Consider the following 17,644-nt stretch of genomic DNA (forward strand, 5'->3'; position numbering starts at 1 on the left):
TTGGATTCGAGGAAGTCCAACATCTCCTCACAGTTGAAATTGGAGAGGACCAGTGAGGAGGAGTCATTTAAACAGCAGCTTCAGGCTGTGATAGGTTCACCGGTAACCCCGTCCATCATACCCAGCAACCCAATTACCGTGGTGATGGTGCGGCTCTCATCTCCAGCTCCTCACTGGGTCTATCCCCATAGAAATTCCCGTGTATTGGTACAGAATGTGCGCATTCTTTCCCAGGAGGGATGTACCCAGCACTTTGGGACGTCCACCCGACAGGAAAGGTGCTATACAAATGTAATTTTATATTGTATAGTACCCTGCTTACCTAAATCCGGCGAGTAATAGGTGTAGCAAGAGCCAAGGCTTGGGGACCCCAGAGTGTGTTGGGGTTTAATCACTTAGCTGGCTGTTGAGAGCGCTGTACAGCAAGCTTCCTGCTGCTTGTCCAGTTTGGAGATGTATGGAACATGCAGAGGTGTCTTTGTGCCACAAGAGGGTGATGTGTATATATATATATCTACTGTATGGTTTAGTTTGTATTCTTATGGAAAGAGAATTGTGGCCTCATACCTCATACTGTATAATATATATATTTTCCATTGCATATATATTTTCTAAATGAAGAAAAATCCTTGCATTTGACATAAATGTCAACAAAATGCAAGGATTAATAACCTCAAAATGTCTCAAAGCATTTCACAGCAGAATCGCGTATAGTGCAGTGATTGTGTGTTTGTAGGCGAACAAGACAGCAAATTTGCACATAGCAACGTCCCCCAAAACAGTCACAAATGACGAATTTTATCTGGGGGATTGTCGGCGAGGAGACCAGGAGGAACTCCCTTCTCTCTTCCTTTCTCCTTGTTAGAACCTTCTCACTGACAACTTCAATCTACATGGATACCCGTCCACCTCTCAACTATCCTTTAAATCCTGCATCTATGTTTTGACCCGTTCAGCTTTCCCCCACCTTCACAACATTGCCTGCCTCCGCCACTACCTCTCTCCTCAGGCCACCAAGATCTTCATCTATCTGCCCAGGATAGGCTACGCCAACTCTGCTCACTGGACTTTCGACTCCTTCCCCCAAAAGTTACTGACCATTCAGAACTCTGCAGCTTGTAACCTCTCCTGTACCAAACACCGTGAGTCAATCATCCCCATCCTCCACTGGGCTCCCCCTCCCCCAGAGGATCAAGTTCAAGATCCTTGTCCTTACGTTCAAATCCCTCTTGACCCTTCAAACCTTTGCAACCTTCTAAAATCTTACAGATCCACCCGCTCAGCAGATACTCAGTTCAGCTTTTAACCTTTCTGCCCAACCCTCTGGAACTCCAGTCCCTTTGCCTCACCCCTTTATTTGCCTCCTTCAAGATTGGTCTCAACATCTCCCTCTTTGACTATAACCTTTGTCATCTTCCCACCCCCAATGATCCCCATCCCTCCTGACACCAACCCTCATCTTGCTGCCTTGGTTTAATCTCTCATCAACAATCCAGCATACCCCCAACACTGCAACAGAGCATCAGATTAGATTATATGATTTCCAAATCCTGACGTGGGGCTTGGACCCACAGCCTTCTGACTCAGAGGCAAGAGTACTAGTCTTGACTGAGCCAGACGGACTCAGTTAACATGTACACAAGACTTGATTTTCCATAACCTTTTATTCCAAACCACTGCATCACACGATGATCCCATAAATCATTCACAAAAGATCAGGATTTATTTCCTATGTATATATCATATATTATACACATAGAAACAAACTGAGGGCGGACTCAAAACTGACATGTGTATCATCTTGGAGCCAGGTCCGTTTCAAGGAGTTCCCACACCTTTTAAACAGCGTTCAACAGAGAAGTAGATCATTATTTGGGGAGGACACATTTGCAGGACTATGGGGAGAGAGCGGGGGAGTGGGATTGATTTGGAAGCTCTTTTCAAAGAGACTCCACAGACACAATGGGCCAAATGACCTCCTTCTGTGCAGTATAATTCTGTGATTCTATGATCTTAAATCAGTAGACTTGATCAGAACTGATTGTTCAGAGGCCTATAATTCCATCTAGACCGAAATTTAATAACAATTTTATTCGGGGAATTGTTGGCCAGGCCACCATGAGAAACTCCTTTCTCTTTGAATAGTGTCATGGGATTGTTAACATCCGCCTGGACAGTCAGGATGGTGGAAAATTCTTCAATTCAATCTTGATTTGGAAGCTGGGCTTGTTTTACAATCTGGGGGGAGGACGGCTAAATACAGTGATGCTGTAATAGAGACCCAGATGCAGGTATCCGTTCGTCCCTCACCAAACCTCATGTTTAGTTAGGCCTGAAAGGAGTTGAGGAAGCATCTCGGACCTGCAGTTTGATTATGGAGATACCTGTCGTTAGCTCATTTGCCATTGTAGCTATCACCTCCATCTGGTCAGTGACAACCTGTAGCGCCACATTCCCTCTGCCAAGGGACGCCTTTGTGAAGGATGTGGACTCCTGAAGTTCTGAGTACATCTTGTTATATAAAGCTTCATCGGTCGCTGTCTTTTGGTCAGGAGCATACAGAGCATACTCAACATTATACTTGAATTGATCGAGAGGGTTGGAGAAAAGCAAGGATATTTGCTTGTCATCAAACATGTAGCTCAGGACACCAACACAGCCGTAGAGTGACAGCGGAGTCTTGATGAACACAGAAACTCCCTTCTGTCCTTTTTCTATGGTGGGGTCTGGTGGGCTGTTCACACGGCCACAGTAAGCATAGGTCCTGTAAATCACCAGGTGAAAGATACAATACCCATGAGACTCACAGCAAAGCATAGACTAGCTATTCAATACATTATGTTATTGGTTACCACCCCAGTCTGCTTCTTATGGGGTCCACATGTCCTTATTTACATCCTCGTCACTTTCTGGCTGGATTTCTCTAATTCTCTCCTCGCTGGCCTCCCTATACCCACGATCCATAAAGTTTAACTGGTCCAAAACTCCACTACCCTCCTCACACTAATAATAATCATAACAATCCTTACATTTGATATAATACTTGCATTTGATATAGCACCTTGTTACATCATTGAGATGTCTCCAAACTCCACAAGTCTATCACCATCGCCAGTCACCAATGGCTCACTGTCTCTCTCAATTTCACACAACCACCCCCTCCCCCACCCCATGTCCTGGCACTTGCCTTTCTCTACTCTAGTCCTTCCCCTTGTCGGATGTGTCAGCACTGCAACAATTAACCACAGTAAAGTACAAAGACAAGACTGTGCCAATTACTGACTAGCTGCCGTGTGTAATCTTACACACATTTGCAAGGTGTTACCAGGAGGAATGTGTGTTACGTAGAGGTAGATAGGACCAGTATCCAATTAGTAAGATTTAGTACCAGTACCCAATTAGTAAAAGGTACAGAGATGTATCTGTTGCTAATTAGTTATTAGATTAATAAAGTGTCTTTGACCAACAGAGAACTCAAGGAAAGATAAAGATGTCCTGATAATATTGATGGATAGTCAAAATGATCATTAACTTATTACCTAGTTCAACGATCTTAAAATGGCCTCTAGATTAGGGATGAGATCATTTTGGTCTCAGCGTTCTGTAGTGGCCAAAATAGTATATAAGAAATGAGAGTCTCTAGCAATCGTTGGAAACAGAACAGTCAGAGAATCCTGAAGCTATCTCTTACAATTTGTGTAGACTGATCAACTATGCTGGTGTAATAAAACTTTGATTCCAATACTCTACATTTCGAAATTCATCTGTTGTTCAACATTGAATGTGTAAGCCCTTTGGAGGCAAGTGGATAAGGTTGACACCCCACTCCTCTGCTTGTCCCCTATGATGGCTAACTCGGGCTTGCTGGGTGTCCCCTGTCTTACCCGCCCCACCATCGGTGGCCAAGCTTTTCAATTCCACAACCCTCACCTCTGAAACTCCCTCCCTCATTGCTCCGTTTGACTCCCTCTGTCTTCAAATCCCACCTCAAAATCTAGCTGTGGTCATCCCCTTCTCCTCCTTCCCTCTACCCTTGCTCAGTGTCCATACCACCACTCTAAAGTGCTCGGAGACATTAATCTGGTGAAGACCGTGATATAAATACAAGTTATTGTTAACAGCCACAAACAAACAGCCACAACAATTGTTCTCGTTACTTATATAATAAATAATCCTTGCATTTGATATAGCACTTTTCATGTCTTCTCGACGTCTCAAAGCGCTTCACAGAATATACTGTAAAGTGAATTGACTGTATATTTGTGGGCGAAACGCGGCAGCCAATTGCACACAGCAGTGTCCCACAAACAGTCGTGGATTGAAGTGACCAATTTATTATTGTTTTTTTTCTTGAGGGATTATTATCAGGTGTGTGGAGTAAGGAAACTTGGCCAAAGATTTGCCCTGCTGAGAATTGAACCCGGATCTCTTGCTTGTGAGGCGAGTGCTCCAACCACTGAGCTGCAAGATTGCTTTTCTGCAATGCACATTTATTTTTATATCAGATAAAGTCTTTAGGGCAGGTAGGGTGGAAAAGCCAGAGACAGGAAGCTGGCCAGAGAGAGCAGTGGGAGAAAGATCATAAAAGACTAGCAATCTCACCTATCCCAAAGCCCAGGGCTAAAACTCTTTGGTGTATATTTAAATAACTTTAAATAGATGACAGAATCTTACACCAACACGTCTAGAATTAGAGTTTCGCCCACAAAATGCACAGTCGCTCCACTTTATAACTTTGAGACACCTCAATGATGTGTCAAGGCCTATATCAAATGCAGGAAATATTATTATTAATGCAACAGTCTTAACTATACCATGACCTCAGACAAACCCGAAACAATCGAAACAATTTTCCAGAAAGTTTACAGAAGGTGTTGTACTCACGCAGGCAGAGACAGCTTGAAATGTTTGCTGTTGTTGGTGATTTCAATCCCAACACATCTGGTGGAATTAATATCTTTCACAATCTCCTCTATCGACTTTCCAGACATGTCTGCAAAACAAAAGCCTAAGTATTATCCCTCAGCAAATGGTGTTAAGGTGAAAATATCATCTGCAACACACGATCAGGAGTAAAGGATTTATACCCAGGTCTTGTCCTTTTCTCTCCTCTCTTTGCTGTGGTTCCTGATCCTGAGGCTTGTGGCAGCTCCGCAAACTCCACACAAGTGATAGAGCGAGGAGCAGAAAGCCAGGAGGGTTAAAGGCAGCAACACACCCCCACACCCTCCCTGAATACTGATCAGGTCAATGTCACACAAACACCCTCCTCCATACACACACACATTCTCACACACTCACCTCTCTCACACACAAACACACACACTCATACACGCATACACTCACCTTCTCTCTCTCACACACACTCAGGAGTGATTGTACAGGACTCCTGTAATAATAATCCTTGCATTTGATATAGTGCTTTTCACGTCTTCTGGACGTCTCAAAGCGCTTCACAGAATGTACTGTATACATGAGGACTCCGGTAGCTCAGTGGTTAGAGCACTCGCCTCGCAAGGAAGAGACCTGGGTTCGATTCCCAGCAGAGCAAATCCTTGGGCAAGTTTCCTTACTCCACACGCCTGATAATAATCGCTGAAGAAGAAAAAGCAAGAATAAATTGGTCACTTCAATCCACAACTGTTTATGGGACACTACTGTGCGCAATCAGCTGCCATGTTATGCCCATAAATATACAGTCAATTCAATTTACAGCATATTCTGTGAACAACAACAACAAAATTACATTTATAGAGCGCCTTTCATGTCGGGAAGTGCTTTGAAATGTCTCAACGGTAGGATAATATAATAATAATCAGCAGAGTTCTGAACCAGTTGGATTTCATGAGGTGGTGGAGTTGGGGAGACCGGCGGGGAGGGAGTTGGAAAAATGGAGGTGGGAGTTGCCAAATGGAGTTATAAAATGTTACAGCACAAAACAGGCCATTCGCTCCAAACTGTTTATTCCAGGGATTTTTACTCCACACGAGCTTCCGCGCCTCCAACCTTCCCAATTGCCTCTCCTCTTCCCCTCTATTCCCTTCTCTTTCATATCTGCAGCAAGTTTCCTCTTAAATACATTGATGTGCTTTACTTCAACCACAGCTTCCAGCAGTGAGTCCACATTCTCGCTAGTTTGTGGATTCCTGTAGTTCAGTGGTTCAAGCACTTGCCTCGCAAGTGAAAGACCTGGGTTTGATTCCCGGAAGGGCGAAACGTTGAGTAAGTTTCTTTACTCTACAAGCCTTTGTTTATCTAGCAGTAAGTAGGAACCCCTCACCAACACACACTCACTCACAAACACACCAACCGCACTCCCTCCCTCCCTCCCTCCCACACAAACACACTCAACTCCCACATAAGTGAGTCCTCCAGCAGTTACCCCATCGCCCACTCTAGGGTCCCCAAGCAAGCCTGTGCCTAATACTCTCCAGGGTTAGGTACGCAGGACCGCTTGACTCCAGGGAGAGAGTGCAAAACACCTGCAAAATTCCTGTGTTTCCATTCCAAAACACAGGAATTTCCAGGTGTAAGTGAGGTGGATGGAACCCGCATATTTCTTTCTTACTGAGTGAAATAAAATATCACAAACTCAGGTTTGACAACATTAATTGAGCTTCACCCGACTCTAGGTCAACTCTGAGCCAAGCCTGATACATACGCTGTACCCACACAGGATTCAGTGATACGTTTGTAAAGGGTTTTATTCAGTCTATTCAAAAGTAGAATGTTTATTACTATTGATTACAGAGTCAGACATTTACTATTGACTTCTAGGATGGCACTCCACTGCAGTGTTAGGGAGTGATATGGGACGAGCCATCCTTCAGATGAGACATTTATTTGTTCAGATGGACGTTAAACATCCCACGATATTACTCAAAAAGAGAAGGGAGTTTGTCCCCAAACTTCTCCAAAACGAGGGACGTAGTCTTAAAATTAGAACCAGAGCATTAAGCGTGAAATCAGGAAGCATTTTTTCACTCAAAGGGTGGTAGAAATATGGAATTCTCTCCCCCAAAAGGCCGTGGATGCTGGATCCATCCACACCTTTAAGAGTGAGGTTGATAGATTTTTGCTTGGTCAGGGAACTAAGAGATATGGTGAGAAAACGGGAAATTAAAATTGAAAAGATTAGTTGAGGTACAGATCAGCCATTATCTAATTAAATGATGGAACAGGCTCGAAGGGCTGAATAGCCTCCTCCTGTTCCTACGTTCCTACGTCCTGGCCAACAACAACAACTTGGATTTATATAGCGCCCTCCACGCCGGACGGCGTCTCAGAGCACTTCACAGTAATGGATCTCGGGACCTAGCCAGGCGGAGAGGTAGGGGCCAAGGGGGAGGGGGGGGGAAGATGACCAAAGGTGCAGTCGAAAAGAAAGGTCGTCAGCCGAGACCTGAAAATAGGAAGAGAGGGGACGAGGCGAAGGGAGTGAGGAAGGGAGTTCCAGAACCTCGGGCCATAGTGGCTGAAGGCACGGCCGCCGAGGGTGGAGCGGAGGATTCGGGGGACAAGGAGGAGGCCAGACCCGGTGGAGCGAAGGTAATGGGCACTGTGTGAGGAGAGAGGAGGTTAGAGAGGTCGTGGGGTGCAGAGGAGTGGAGGGATTTGAAGACAAGAGTGAGGATCTTGAAGTCGATCCTCTCTGGGACAGGGAGCCAGTGCTGTCTGGCCAGGACTGGGGTAATCGGGGAGCGGAAGTTGGTGCGGGTACGAATGCGGGCCGCAGAGTTTTGGATGACCTCTGATAACATTGCTGATTTACTTCATAGTTGTTTGTAGGATATCTCTGCATAGTAACTGGTTGCTGGGTTTGCCTATGAAATACAACGACAGAATTATCCACTGTAAGACTGAAACCTGAATTACTTAACCAACAGGTCCTACATAATGAATGTTTACTGTTCCTCATTACGGAGAAATTTCTCAAAGTCGTCACAGGAATTGCAGTCAAATGCGAGGCCCCACCAACAGCTCTCGAGCTCCGTTCTCCTATCCAGCACTGCAAACAGGATTCGTAGGGAGTGGGACCGCAGGAGGTAACAGAGGTCAGGCATGGTGAGGATGTGGAGGTCTTTGAATGTTAGAACAAAACAACAACAACAAAATTACATTTGTATAGCGCCTACTCGTAAAGTCAGCCCGGCTCAGCGTGTGTCAGCCCGGCTCAGTGTGTGTCAGCCCGGCTCAGTGTGTGTCAGCCCGGCTCAGTGTGTGTCAGCCCGGCTCAGTGTGTGTCAGCCCGGCTCAGTGTGTGTCAGCCCGGCTCAGTGTGTGTCAGCCCGGCTCAGTGTGTGACAGCCCGGCTCAGTGTGTGACAGCCCGGCTCAGTGTGTGTCAGCCCGGCTCAGTGTGTGTCAGCCCGGCTCAGTGTGTGTCAGCCCGGCTCAGTGTGTGTCAGCCCGGCTCAGCCCGGCTCATGTGTGTCAGCCCGGCTCAGTGTGTGTCAGCCCGGCTCAGTGTGTGTCAGCCCGGCTCAGTGTGGGTCAGCCCGGCTCAGTTGATTGCACTCTTGCCTCAGAAGGTTGTTGGTTCAAGCAGGGCCGTGCCGCTACCGTGGGCGGAGCTGCTCTAGCTCCTCTCACAACGTCTCCACTTTGTTTCTGGAAACAGATTCTCCTCGAGCCCCCACAGCATCTCGTGCAGTGTTCCTCAGGGCTCTGTCCTTGGTCCCCTCCTCTTCAATATTTATCTGCTCCCTCTTGATGACATCATCCCCAGACATGGGATCAACTTCCACATGTGTGCGGATGACACCCAACTCTATCTCTCTGCCTCCCCCCCGACTCCAGGACAACTGCTTTTCTGTCCGCTCACTCCGCTCAGCAGGATCTGGCCTGCTCCACGTGCCCCGCCCAGCCTGTCCCACCATCGGTGCTCGGGCCTTCAGCCTCTCTGCCCTCAACCACATTCCCTTCAACTCGCTCCCTCCCTTGCCTCCTTCAAAGCACGTCTCAAGACCCTTCTCTTCGACTGTGCCTTCGGCCACCCTCCTACCCCCACCCTCCCTGCCCTCCACCCTCCTGTACCCCAATCCCCCCCCTGCTCAGGTTCAGCATCTTGGGACGTCCTCCCGACGTGAAAGCACTATACAAATGTAATTTTGTATTGTATTGTATGGGTATGTGTCTACGAGTGCGTGTCTCTTTCTCTGTCTGTGAGGTGTCTCTCTCTCTCTGTGTCTGTGAACGCACATGTGTGTCTCTCTCTGTGTCTGAGGGTGAGCGTCTGTCTGTGTCTCTGTGTCTGTGTATGGAGGCGTTTCCCGAGAGGCAAGATCTGGTGACTTCCTGTAGCCCCACAGTCAGGACACGGGTGAGCTTGGCCAGCAATGCTGGTATTTGGCTGATCTCCAAACCTTCAAATGTAGTACAGGATGGAAACTGACTTTTGGCCTCTCTGGCCTGGGCTGGTATCCTCCCCTCCCTCGCCACCGGAGTGGGCCACCCAGTTTTTGTTAAAGAAAGCATTAGTAAGTTTTTTTGCAACAATTTAACCTGTGTTATTTCTTCATGTTTAGTTTTGATCAATAAAGTGAAAAAATACAGGTTGATATTAAAATATACCTCCATAGCACCAATCACCCCACAATTTTCCACAAAACCTGGCAATGTTTGGCAAATATTTCCGCAATTTTCTATTGGCCCTGGCTGTAAGCAGTGATCAGACAGACTCTGGCTTTTCAGTCTTGAGAGAATATGACTTAGAGGAGACCTTAAAGAAGTGCCAAATTTTAAATGGGTTTGTAAAAGCAAACCCAGATCATTACTTTATGATGCAGCAAGACAGTAGAATGAGAGGACACAGGTTGATTTGTAAAGGCCAATTTCAGGACATGCACAAGGAGTTTTTCTTTACTTAGAGTAATTAGGGTAATTAACGAATGGAACAGGTTGCCAGGAAGGGTGGTTGATGCTCGGAAACTAACTTATTTAAAAAGCAGCTTGATGCTGTGATGGAGGGACAGTAGGTTGGTATTCTGGAGGGATGAGATCAGATGGACCAAAGGGTTTCTTCATCCAGAACAATCCTGTGATCTTGCGATCATAAGCCTTAGGACAAAATGGGCTCGTGGGTTAAGACTAGTAATTTCTGTTTAACTTCAGGGTTAAAGGAGGGGCATTAAAGGTCAAAGTCTTTTTGGTACGCCATACCTTAGGGCTCCTTATCTCTTCTTTAGCAAACTAATTCAGTGGAAGATATGATTTCCAACTGAAACCAGTTTATAACAGTCAGATGAAGCCACACTCTGTAGTGTACATCATTTTGCTGCCAACTATTGCAGGTTTAATGACACTGTCTTAATGGATAATAATATTATATTGTATAATGAAGCAGGGCTCATCAGCAATCTGGAAGTTAAGGCTCCTCTAGGGCAGAGTGCCCATAATATGATGGAATTTAATATTAAATTTGAGACTGATGTAGTTAAGTGCGAAACAAGGGACTTAAACTTAAATAAAGCCAACTTTGCAGGTATGAGGGACGATTTGGCTAAAATAGACTGGGGAAGTAGATTAAAAGATATGACGGTAGACAAGCAATGGCAAACTTTCAAAGATATATTAGATAATTCCCAGCAAATGCATATTCCCTTGAGAAATAAAAATTCCACAGGAAAAGTGGTTCAACTAGAGAAGTTAAGGAAAGTATAAAATTAAAAGAAGCCCATAATACTGCCAAAAAGAGCTGTAAGCCTGAGGAATGGGAGGGTTTTAGAGATCAGCAAAGGATAACCAAAAAACTGATTAAGAGGAAGAAAATGGAATATGAGAGTAAACTAACCAGAGATATAAAGACAGATTCTAAGAGCTTTCACAAGTCTATAAAGAGGAAGAGATTAACACAAATAAATGTGGGTCCCTTACAGGCAGAGACAGGAGAAATTATAGTGGGGAATAGAGAAATGGCAGAGTCACTAAACAAATGTTTAGCTTCTGTCTTCACGTTGGAAGATACTAAAAACTTACCAGAAATAGTGGGGAACCAATGTTAGTGAGGAACTTAAAGAAATAAATATCAGTAAAGTAATAGTATTAGAGAAATGATGGGACTAAAAACTGATATCCCCTGGACCCGATGGCCTGCATCCTAGGGTTTTAAAAGAGGTGACTACAGAGATAGTGGATGCATTGTTTTTGATCTTCCAGAATTCCCTGGATTCTGGAACGGTTCCCGTTGATTAGAAGGTCGCAAACATGATACCGCTATTTAAGAAGAGGGTGGGAGAGAAAAAATAGGGAACTATAGACCAATTAGCCTGACATCGGTGGTAGGGAAAACTCTGGAGTCTATAATTAGGGACGTCGTCGTGGGGCACTTAGAAAGTCATAATATGATTAGGGCGAGTCAACACGGTTTTATGAAAGGGAAATTGTGTTTAACAAATGTTTTGGAACCTTTTGAAGATGTAACTAGCAGGTTAGATGGGGGGACCCAGTGGATATAGTGTATTTGAATCTTCAGAAGGCATTCGACAAGGTGCCACATAAAAGATTGTTACCTAAGATCGGGCCCATGGAATTAAGGATAATATATTAGCATGAATCGAAGAGTGGTTAACAGGCAGAAAACAGACTGTAGGGATGAAGGGCTCCTTCTCAGATTGGCAGGTTATGACTAGTGAGTGCTGCAACGATCAGTGCTTGGGCCTCAGCTGATTACAACCTTCATCAATGACTTAGATGAGGAAATAGAGCTTAATGTTTCTAAATTTGCAGACGATGCAAAGCTGGGTGGGAAAGTAAGCTGTGAGGAGGACACAAGGAGGATGAAAGGGACATAGACAGGTTAAGTGAGTGGGCAAGAAGGTGGCAGATGGAGTATAATGTGGGGAAGTGAAGTTATTCACCAAGGTAGAAAAAATAGAATAGATTATTTTCTAGAGGGTGAGAGTCTAGGTAGTGTTAGTATTCAGAGGGATTTAGGTGTCCTTGTACACCAATCACAGAAAGTTAGTATGCAGTTACAGCAAGCAATTGGGAAGGCTAATAGCATGTTAGCGTTTATTGCAAAGGGGTTAGAGTACAAGAGTAGGGAAGTCTTACTGCAATTGTATAGGGCCTCGGTGAGACCACACCTGGAATATTGTTTGCAGTTTTAGTTTCCGTATCTAAGAAAGGATATACTCGCCTTAGAGGGAGTGCAACTTAGGTTCACGAGGTTGGTTCCTGGGATGAGGGGTTTGACCTACAAGGAGAGGTTAAGTAGACTAGGCCTATATTCTCTAGAATATAGAAGAATTTGAGGTGATCTTATAGAAACCTATAAGATTCTTAAGGGTCGTGACAGGCCAGATAGTGTGAGACTGATTCCCCTGGTTGGAGAATCTAAAACTCAGGGTCATAGTCTCAGGATTAAAGGTCAGCCTTTTAGAACTGAGTTGAGAAAACATTTCTTCACTCAGAGGGAAGTGAATTTATGGAATTCTCTACCCCAGAAGGCGGTGGATGCTCAGTCAGTCATTGAACATATTCAAGAATGAGATCGATAGATTTTTAAAAACTAAAGGGACTACATGCGAAGGGATAACGCTGAAGCTTGGCAAAGGTCAGGCGTGGTCTGATTCCACCGGAGACACATTCTCCCCCCCCCCCCAACACACACACTAGGGTCCCTGATCTGTGGAGAAAGGAGCCAGGGGAGTTCACCCTGTAATGTCAGAGCGCTCGCAAAATAATTATCCGTACAATGGATGAATGCCCCGGACCTGAGAGCGACCCAGACACTGGATTGTATATCCCCTCTGGAAACTCTGGTACTCTCTCCCTCAATCCCACCGCCTTGAACCACTTCCCACCTAAACACCATCTTCTTTGATTGTGCTTACGGTCACCTCCCCACTCCCTCTCCCCCCGGCTCGGTGTCAGACTCCGCCACTGTCATGATCTCCGTGACGCTACCCCACATGAAGGGAGCTATACGTCCTTCACCACAAGGGGGCGGTGTGTGTGTGTATATTTTATGGTTTGGTTGGTAGTATTCCTCTGGAAGGAGATTTATGACCATGTCTATTTGATGTTATATTTCCAATGACATCAAAATATTTCAACGCACCTCACAGTGGCTGTGTAAGTGGCAGCCAATTTGTACACAGCAAAATTTCACAAATAGCCAAGAAGTGAATGACCAATTGATCTGGGGGTTTGTTGGCCAGGACATCAGGAGAGAAACTCCCTTCTGTTTTTAAATGGTGCCAGGTTCAACCAAACAAGTACAAATGGGATCTCGGTTTAACGTTTCATCCAAAAGACAGCAACTCTGATATTCTGTAATGCTCCCCCAGCAGTGCACTGCAGTGTCAGCGTAGACCATGAGTTCAAAGTGGAGTTTGAACCCAGAGGCAAGAATAAGACTTAACACCCAAACACAACTTGATTTTGCATTATATTTTATTCCAAATCATGGCATTACAAAGTGATGCTAAAAATCTTATCGCAAAATAAGATCTAGATGCGTTTCATTTGTGTATATATGTTATAATATGTAGAAAACTGAGGACGGAAAAACAGCAAGCAATGAGTTTTGGTTCTTTGACTTGAAATTAGGGCATCATAGTATTCTGGCAGAAAAATAATTCTGCTTATTTCTACTTATTTCTACTCACTTTAGAACCAGCGTAGAAAGGGCACTGTGAGTGATCCTGAGAATAGGCGTTGGGCGAAAATATTCTTTGGGGAGGAGCTGAGTACAACTCAGTTAAAGGGTCAGACCTCTTTAAGAAACTGGGCTTGTTTTAAAATCTGTGGGGAGGCCGGCTAAGGCCGAAGGCGGATCCGAAACACTGATTGTCCAGGCCTTGGGACATCCTCCCGATGTGAAAGGAGCTATACAAATGTAATTTTGTTGGTCTTGTTGTAAATGCAGCGATGCTGTGATAGAGACCCAGATACAGGTATCCGTTCGTCTCTCACCAAACATCACATCAGTTGGGACTGAAAGGAGTTGAGGAAGCATCTCCGACCTGCAGTTTGATTATGGCTTTATTTTTCTCATTTGCCATTGTAGCTGTGACCTCCATCTGGTCAGTGACAATCTGTAGCGCTACATTCCCTCTGCCAAGGGACGCCTTCGTGAAGGATTTGGTCTCCGACAAATGGTAGTACATATTGTTATATAAAACTTCATCGGTCGGTGTCTTTTGGTCAGGAGTGTACAGAGCATACTCGACGTTATACTTCAGTTGGTCGAGAGGGTTGGAGAAAAGCAGAGATATTTGCTGGTCATCAAACATGTAGCTCAGGACACCAACACAGCCATAGGCTGACAGTGGAGTCTTGATGAATACAGATATTCCTTTCTGCCCTTTCTCTATGGTGGGGTCTGGGGGGATGTTCACACGGCCACAGTAAGCATAGGTCCTGTAAATCACATACGAGAACAAGTTGCATTTATATACTGCCCTTTACGTGGGGCGGTGTCTCGGAGCGCATGACAGTGGCGGAGCTTGATGCAGAGCCAGAGAGAAAGGGGAGGTGTCCGTAGGCGCAGACAAAGAAGAAGGTCTTCAGGTGCGATCTGAAGACAGGCAAGGAGGCCAGGTGGAGGGATTGAGGTAGGAAGTGACAGAGTTTCAGGGCATAGTGGCAGAAAGCAAGGCTGCGATGGTTGGAACAGAGAGAACGAGGGATGTGCAAGAGGGCTGAGCCAGCTGAGCAAAGAAGGTTGATAGAGGAGTGGGTGTGAGCAGGTCAGAGATCTAGTGTGTGAATTGATATTGACGTGTGAAGATCTTAGAATTGATCGTTCTGCAATAGGGAGCCAGTGGAGCTTGGCAAGATTTCGCCCACAAAATACACAGTTAGTTCACTTTACAGTAAATTCTGTGAATTTTGAGATGTCTCAATGTCGGGATAATATAATAATAATCATAATAATAAAATAGTAAAAGTGATAAGGCGGTATATCAAATGCAAGGATTATATAACTGGAGTGAGTGATGAAAGTGCGCAGTTTGGTTTGGTGAGGGTACGGGCAGCAGAGTTCTGAATCAGTTGGATTTCATGAGGTGGTGGAGTTGGGGAGACCGGCTGATTCACTGTTAATTCCATCCACTTTGACCCTCTATAAATACCCCCATGTGTTTTTGTGCCCCGGTGTCCAACCCGTCTTTGTGAAGCGCTCTGAGACATTCCCCTATGTGAAGGGCACGAATCCTCAAACAATGTGTAACATAAACATCGAACCAGAGAGCTCAGAGCTCGAAATGTCATTCTTGCTGTGGGGGAGGAGGGTGGTGGAGACACCGGGGAATGTGGGAGGAAATTACAATCAAAACAGAATAAAAATCAACACTTCGGACCTCTCTCACTGAGCACTATCTCAGGAAAGTGAACAGTCCTATCTCAACCAAGGCCTCAAATAAATCTGAAAATATCCGTTTCTTTGTGTTTTCTGTTTACACAAAATTAGAAAGTTTCCAGAAAGTTTACAGAAAGTGTTGTACTCACGCAGGCAGAGACAGCTTGAAATGTTTGCTGTTGTTGGTGATTTCAATCCCAACACATCTGGTGGAATTAATATCTTTCACAATCTCCTCTACCGACTTTCCAGACATGTCTGCAAAACAAAAGCTTAAGTATTATCCCTCAGCAAATGGTGTTAAGGTGAAAATATCATCTGCAACACACGATCAGGAGTAAAGGATTTATACCCAGGTCTTGTCTTTTTCTCTCCTCTCTTTGCTGTGGTTCCTGATCCTGAGGCTTGTGGCAGCTCCGCAAACTCCACACAAGTGAGAGAGCGAGGAGCAGAAAGCCAGGAGGGTTAAAGGCAGCAACACACCCCCACACCCTCCCTGAATACTGATCAGGTCAATGTCACACAAACACCCTCCTCCATACACACACACATTCTCACACAGACATACAGTGTCTCTCTCACACACAAACACACTCTTTCTTTCTCACACATACACTCACATAATAATAATAATAATCCTTGCATTTGATATAGCGCTTTTCAAGTCTTCTCGACGTCTCAAAGCGCTTCATAGAATAGACTGTAAAGTGAATTGACTGTATATTTGTGGGCGAAACTTGGCAGCCGTTTGCGCACAGCAGCGTCGCACAAACAGTCGTGGATTGAAAATGACCAATTTATTATAGTTTTGTTTTGGAGGGATTATTATTACACACTCTCACACAACACACGCACACATACATACTCTTTCTCTCCCACACACACTCACAAACACGCCAGACCCTGCTCACTCACACTCCTGCACATAATCAATGACACACCCCAAACCACTCACACACATTCTCATACCCCAAAACACTTACACACGCACACTCATGCACTCACACTGGCACTCAATATGGCAGAATAACAATTTTCCTGACTATTTGGGGGGTCAGACAAGTGTCAGATACGTGCAGAAACCCATCGCCGTGCTTAAGAGTCTCCAAACTGAGAGTATTGCATATGTTCCACCGACATCTACAATGGGTGCCAACTCTCTCCCCTGGGGGGATGCATCCTGCTTACCTAATTACATAGAGCATTAGGCACAGTTGCCAAAAGCCAAAGCTCGGAGACCCCAGAGTGTTCGTTGGAGTACTTATGGCTCCGGTCTGCTCCACATCCCCTGCCCCAACCGCCCTACCATCGGTGGCCGGGCCTTCAGCCTCTCAGCCCTGAGGCTCTGGAACTCCATCCCCCAGTGCCTTCGCCGCTTCCTCCCTTTCCTCCTTCAAGGCCGGTCTCAAGACCTTTCTCTTTGACCGAGCCTTCAGCTCCCCTCTCGACTCTCTACTCCCTCCTCACTCCCTCCCTTCCCTCCCCTCACCCTGACCATTTTCCCCCTCCTCACTCCCTCCCTTCCCCCCCCTCACCCTGACCATTTCCCCCCTCATCACTCCCTCCCTTCCCCCCCCTCACCCTGACCATTTCCCCCCTCCTCACTCCGTCCCTTCCCCCCCCTCACCCTGACCATTTCCCCCCTCCTCACTCCCTCCCTTCCCCTCCCCTCACCCTGACCATTTCCCCCCTCATCACTCCTCCCTTCCCCCCCCTCACCCTGACCATTTCCCCCCTCCTCACTCCCTCCCTTCCCCCCCCCCTCACCCTGACCATTTTCCCCCTCCTCACTCCCTCCCTTCCCTCCCCTCACCCTGACCATTTCCCCCCTGCTCGGGTCCTGACCCAACTGTCCAGCGCTTTGGGACATCCTCCAGACGTGAAAGGCGCTCTATAAATGGAATCTTGTTGTTGTTGTTGTTGTTGCTGGAATTTTCCAGTTCAGTTCATTTCCAGGGAGTCCCCGCTTACCACCCCTAATTGGGGAACCGGTTTATGGGTTTAGTCCTCTGAGTCCCACGAAACCTATATGTGTGAAAAGATAAGTGAACTGATTGTCTCCTTTCTGTTCTGATTACATGACCTCCTGTCCCGGGGTCTGAGCAACCAAGGTGCTTGAGCACAATAAGAGGAAGCCAAAATTCCTCTTATTCCTCTTAAAGTCATTTTGGAAAAGTCTAAGTTATCATAGAGGGTCAGCGAGCTTCCCAATGGAATTGGGTAATTGATTTTAATCCATCCCACCAGTCCCTTCGCCTCACCGCCCCCCCCCACCCCCACCCCACTTGCCTCCCTCGAGACCCTTCCTTTTCGACTGTGCATTCGGTCACCCTCCTAC

The 17,644-nt window shown here is 45.8% G+C and overlaps 1 protein-coding gene across 4 annotated transcripts; it reads right to left on the reverse strand.

The window, feature by feature from the left end:
* Window positions 1–1,645: 1,645 nt before the first annotated feature.
* On the reverse strand, window positions 1,646–15,831 carry LOC103172162. 4 transcript variants are annotated; one of them, XM_042342065.1, is made up of 3 exons: window positions 15,456–15,514; window positions 4,885–4,993; window positions 1,646–2,764 (listed from the first exon to the last, which is right to left on the reverse strand). In XM_042342065.1, exons 2-3 carry the CDS (start codon window positions 4,989–4,991, stop codon window positions 2,323–2,325), a joined length of 549 nt encoding a protein of 182 aa, XP_042197999.1. In that variant the 5' UTR covers window positions 4,992–4,993; window positions 15,456–15,514; the 3' UTR covers window positions 1,646–2,322. The 4 variants fall into 4 exon arrangements, with proteins under 4 accessions (XP_042197999.1, XP_007883159.1, XP_007883160.1 ...); XM_007884968.2 differs by lacking the exon at window positions 15,456–15,514 and adding an exon at window positions 5,088–5,261; XM_007884969.2 differs by lacking the exon at window positions 15,456–15,514 and adding an exon at window positions 5,088–5,261 and having other exon boundaries at window positions 4,885–5,008.
* Window positions 15,832–17,644: the final 1,813 nt, after the last annotated feature.

Source organism: Callorhinchus milii, unplaced genomic scaffold (genome assembly GCF_018977255.1).
Source record: "Callorhinchus milii isolate IMCB2004 unplaced genomic scaffold, IMCB_Cmil_1.0 Scaffold19, whole genome shotgun sequence".
Taxonomy (NCBI): domain Eukaryota; kingdom Metazoa; phylum Chordata; class Chondrichthyes; order Chimaeriformes; family Callorhinchidae; genus Callorhinchus; species Callorhinchus milii.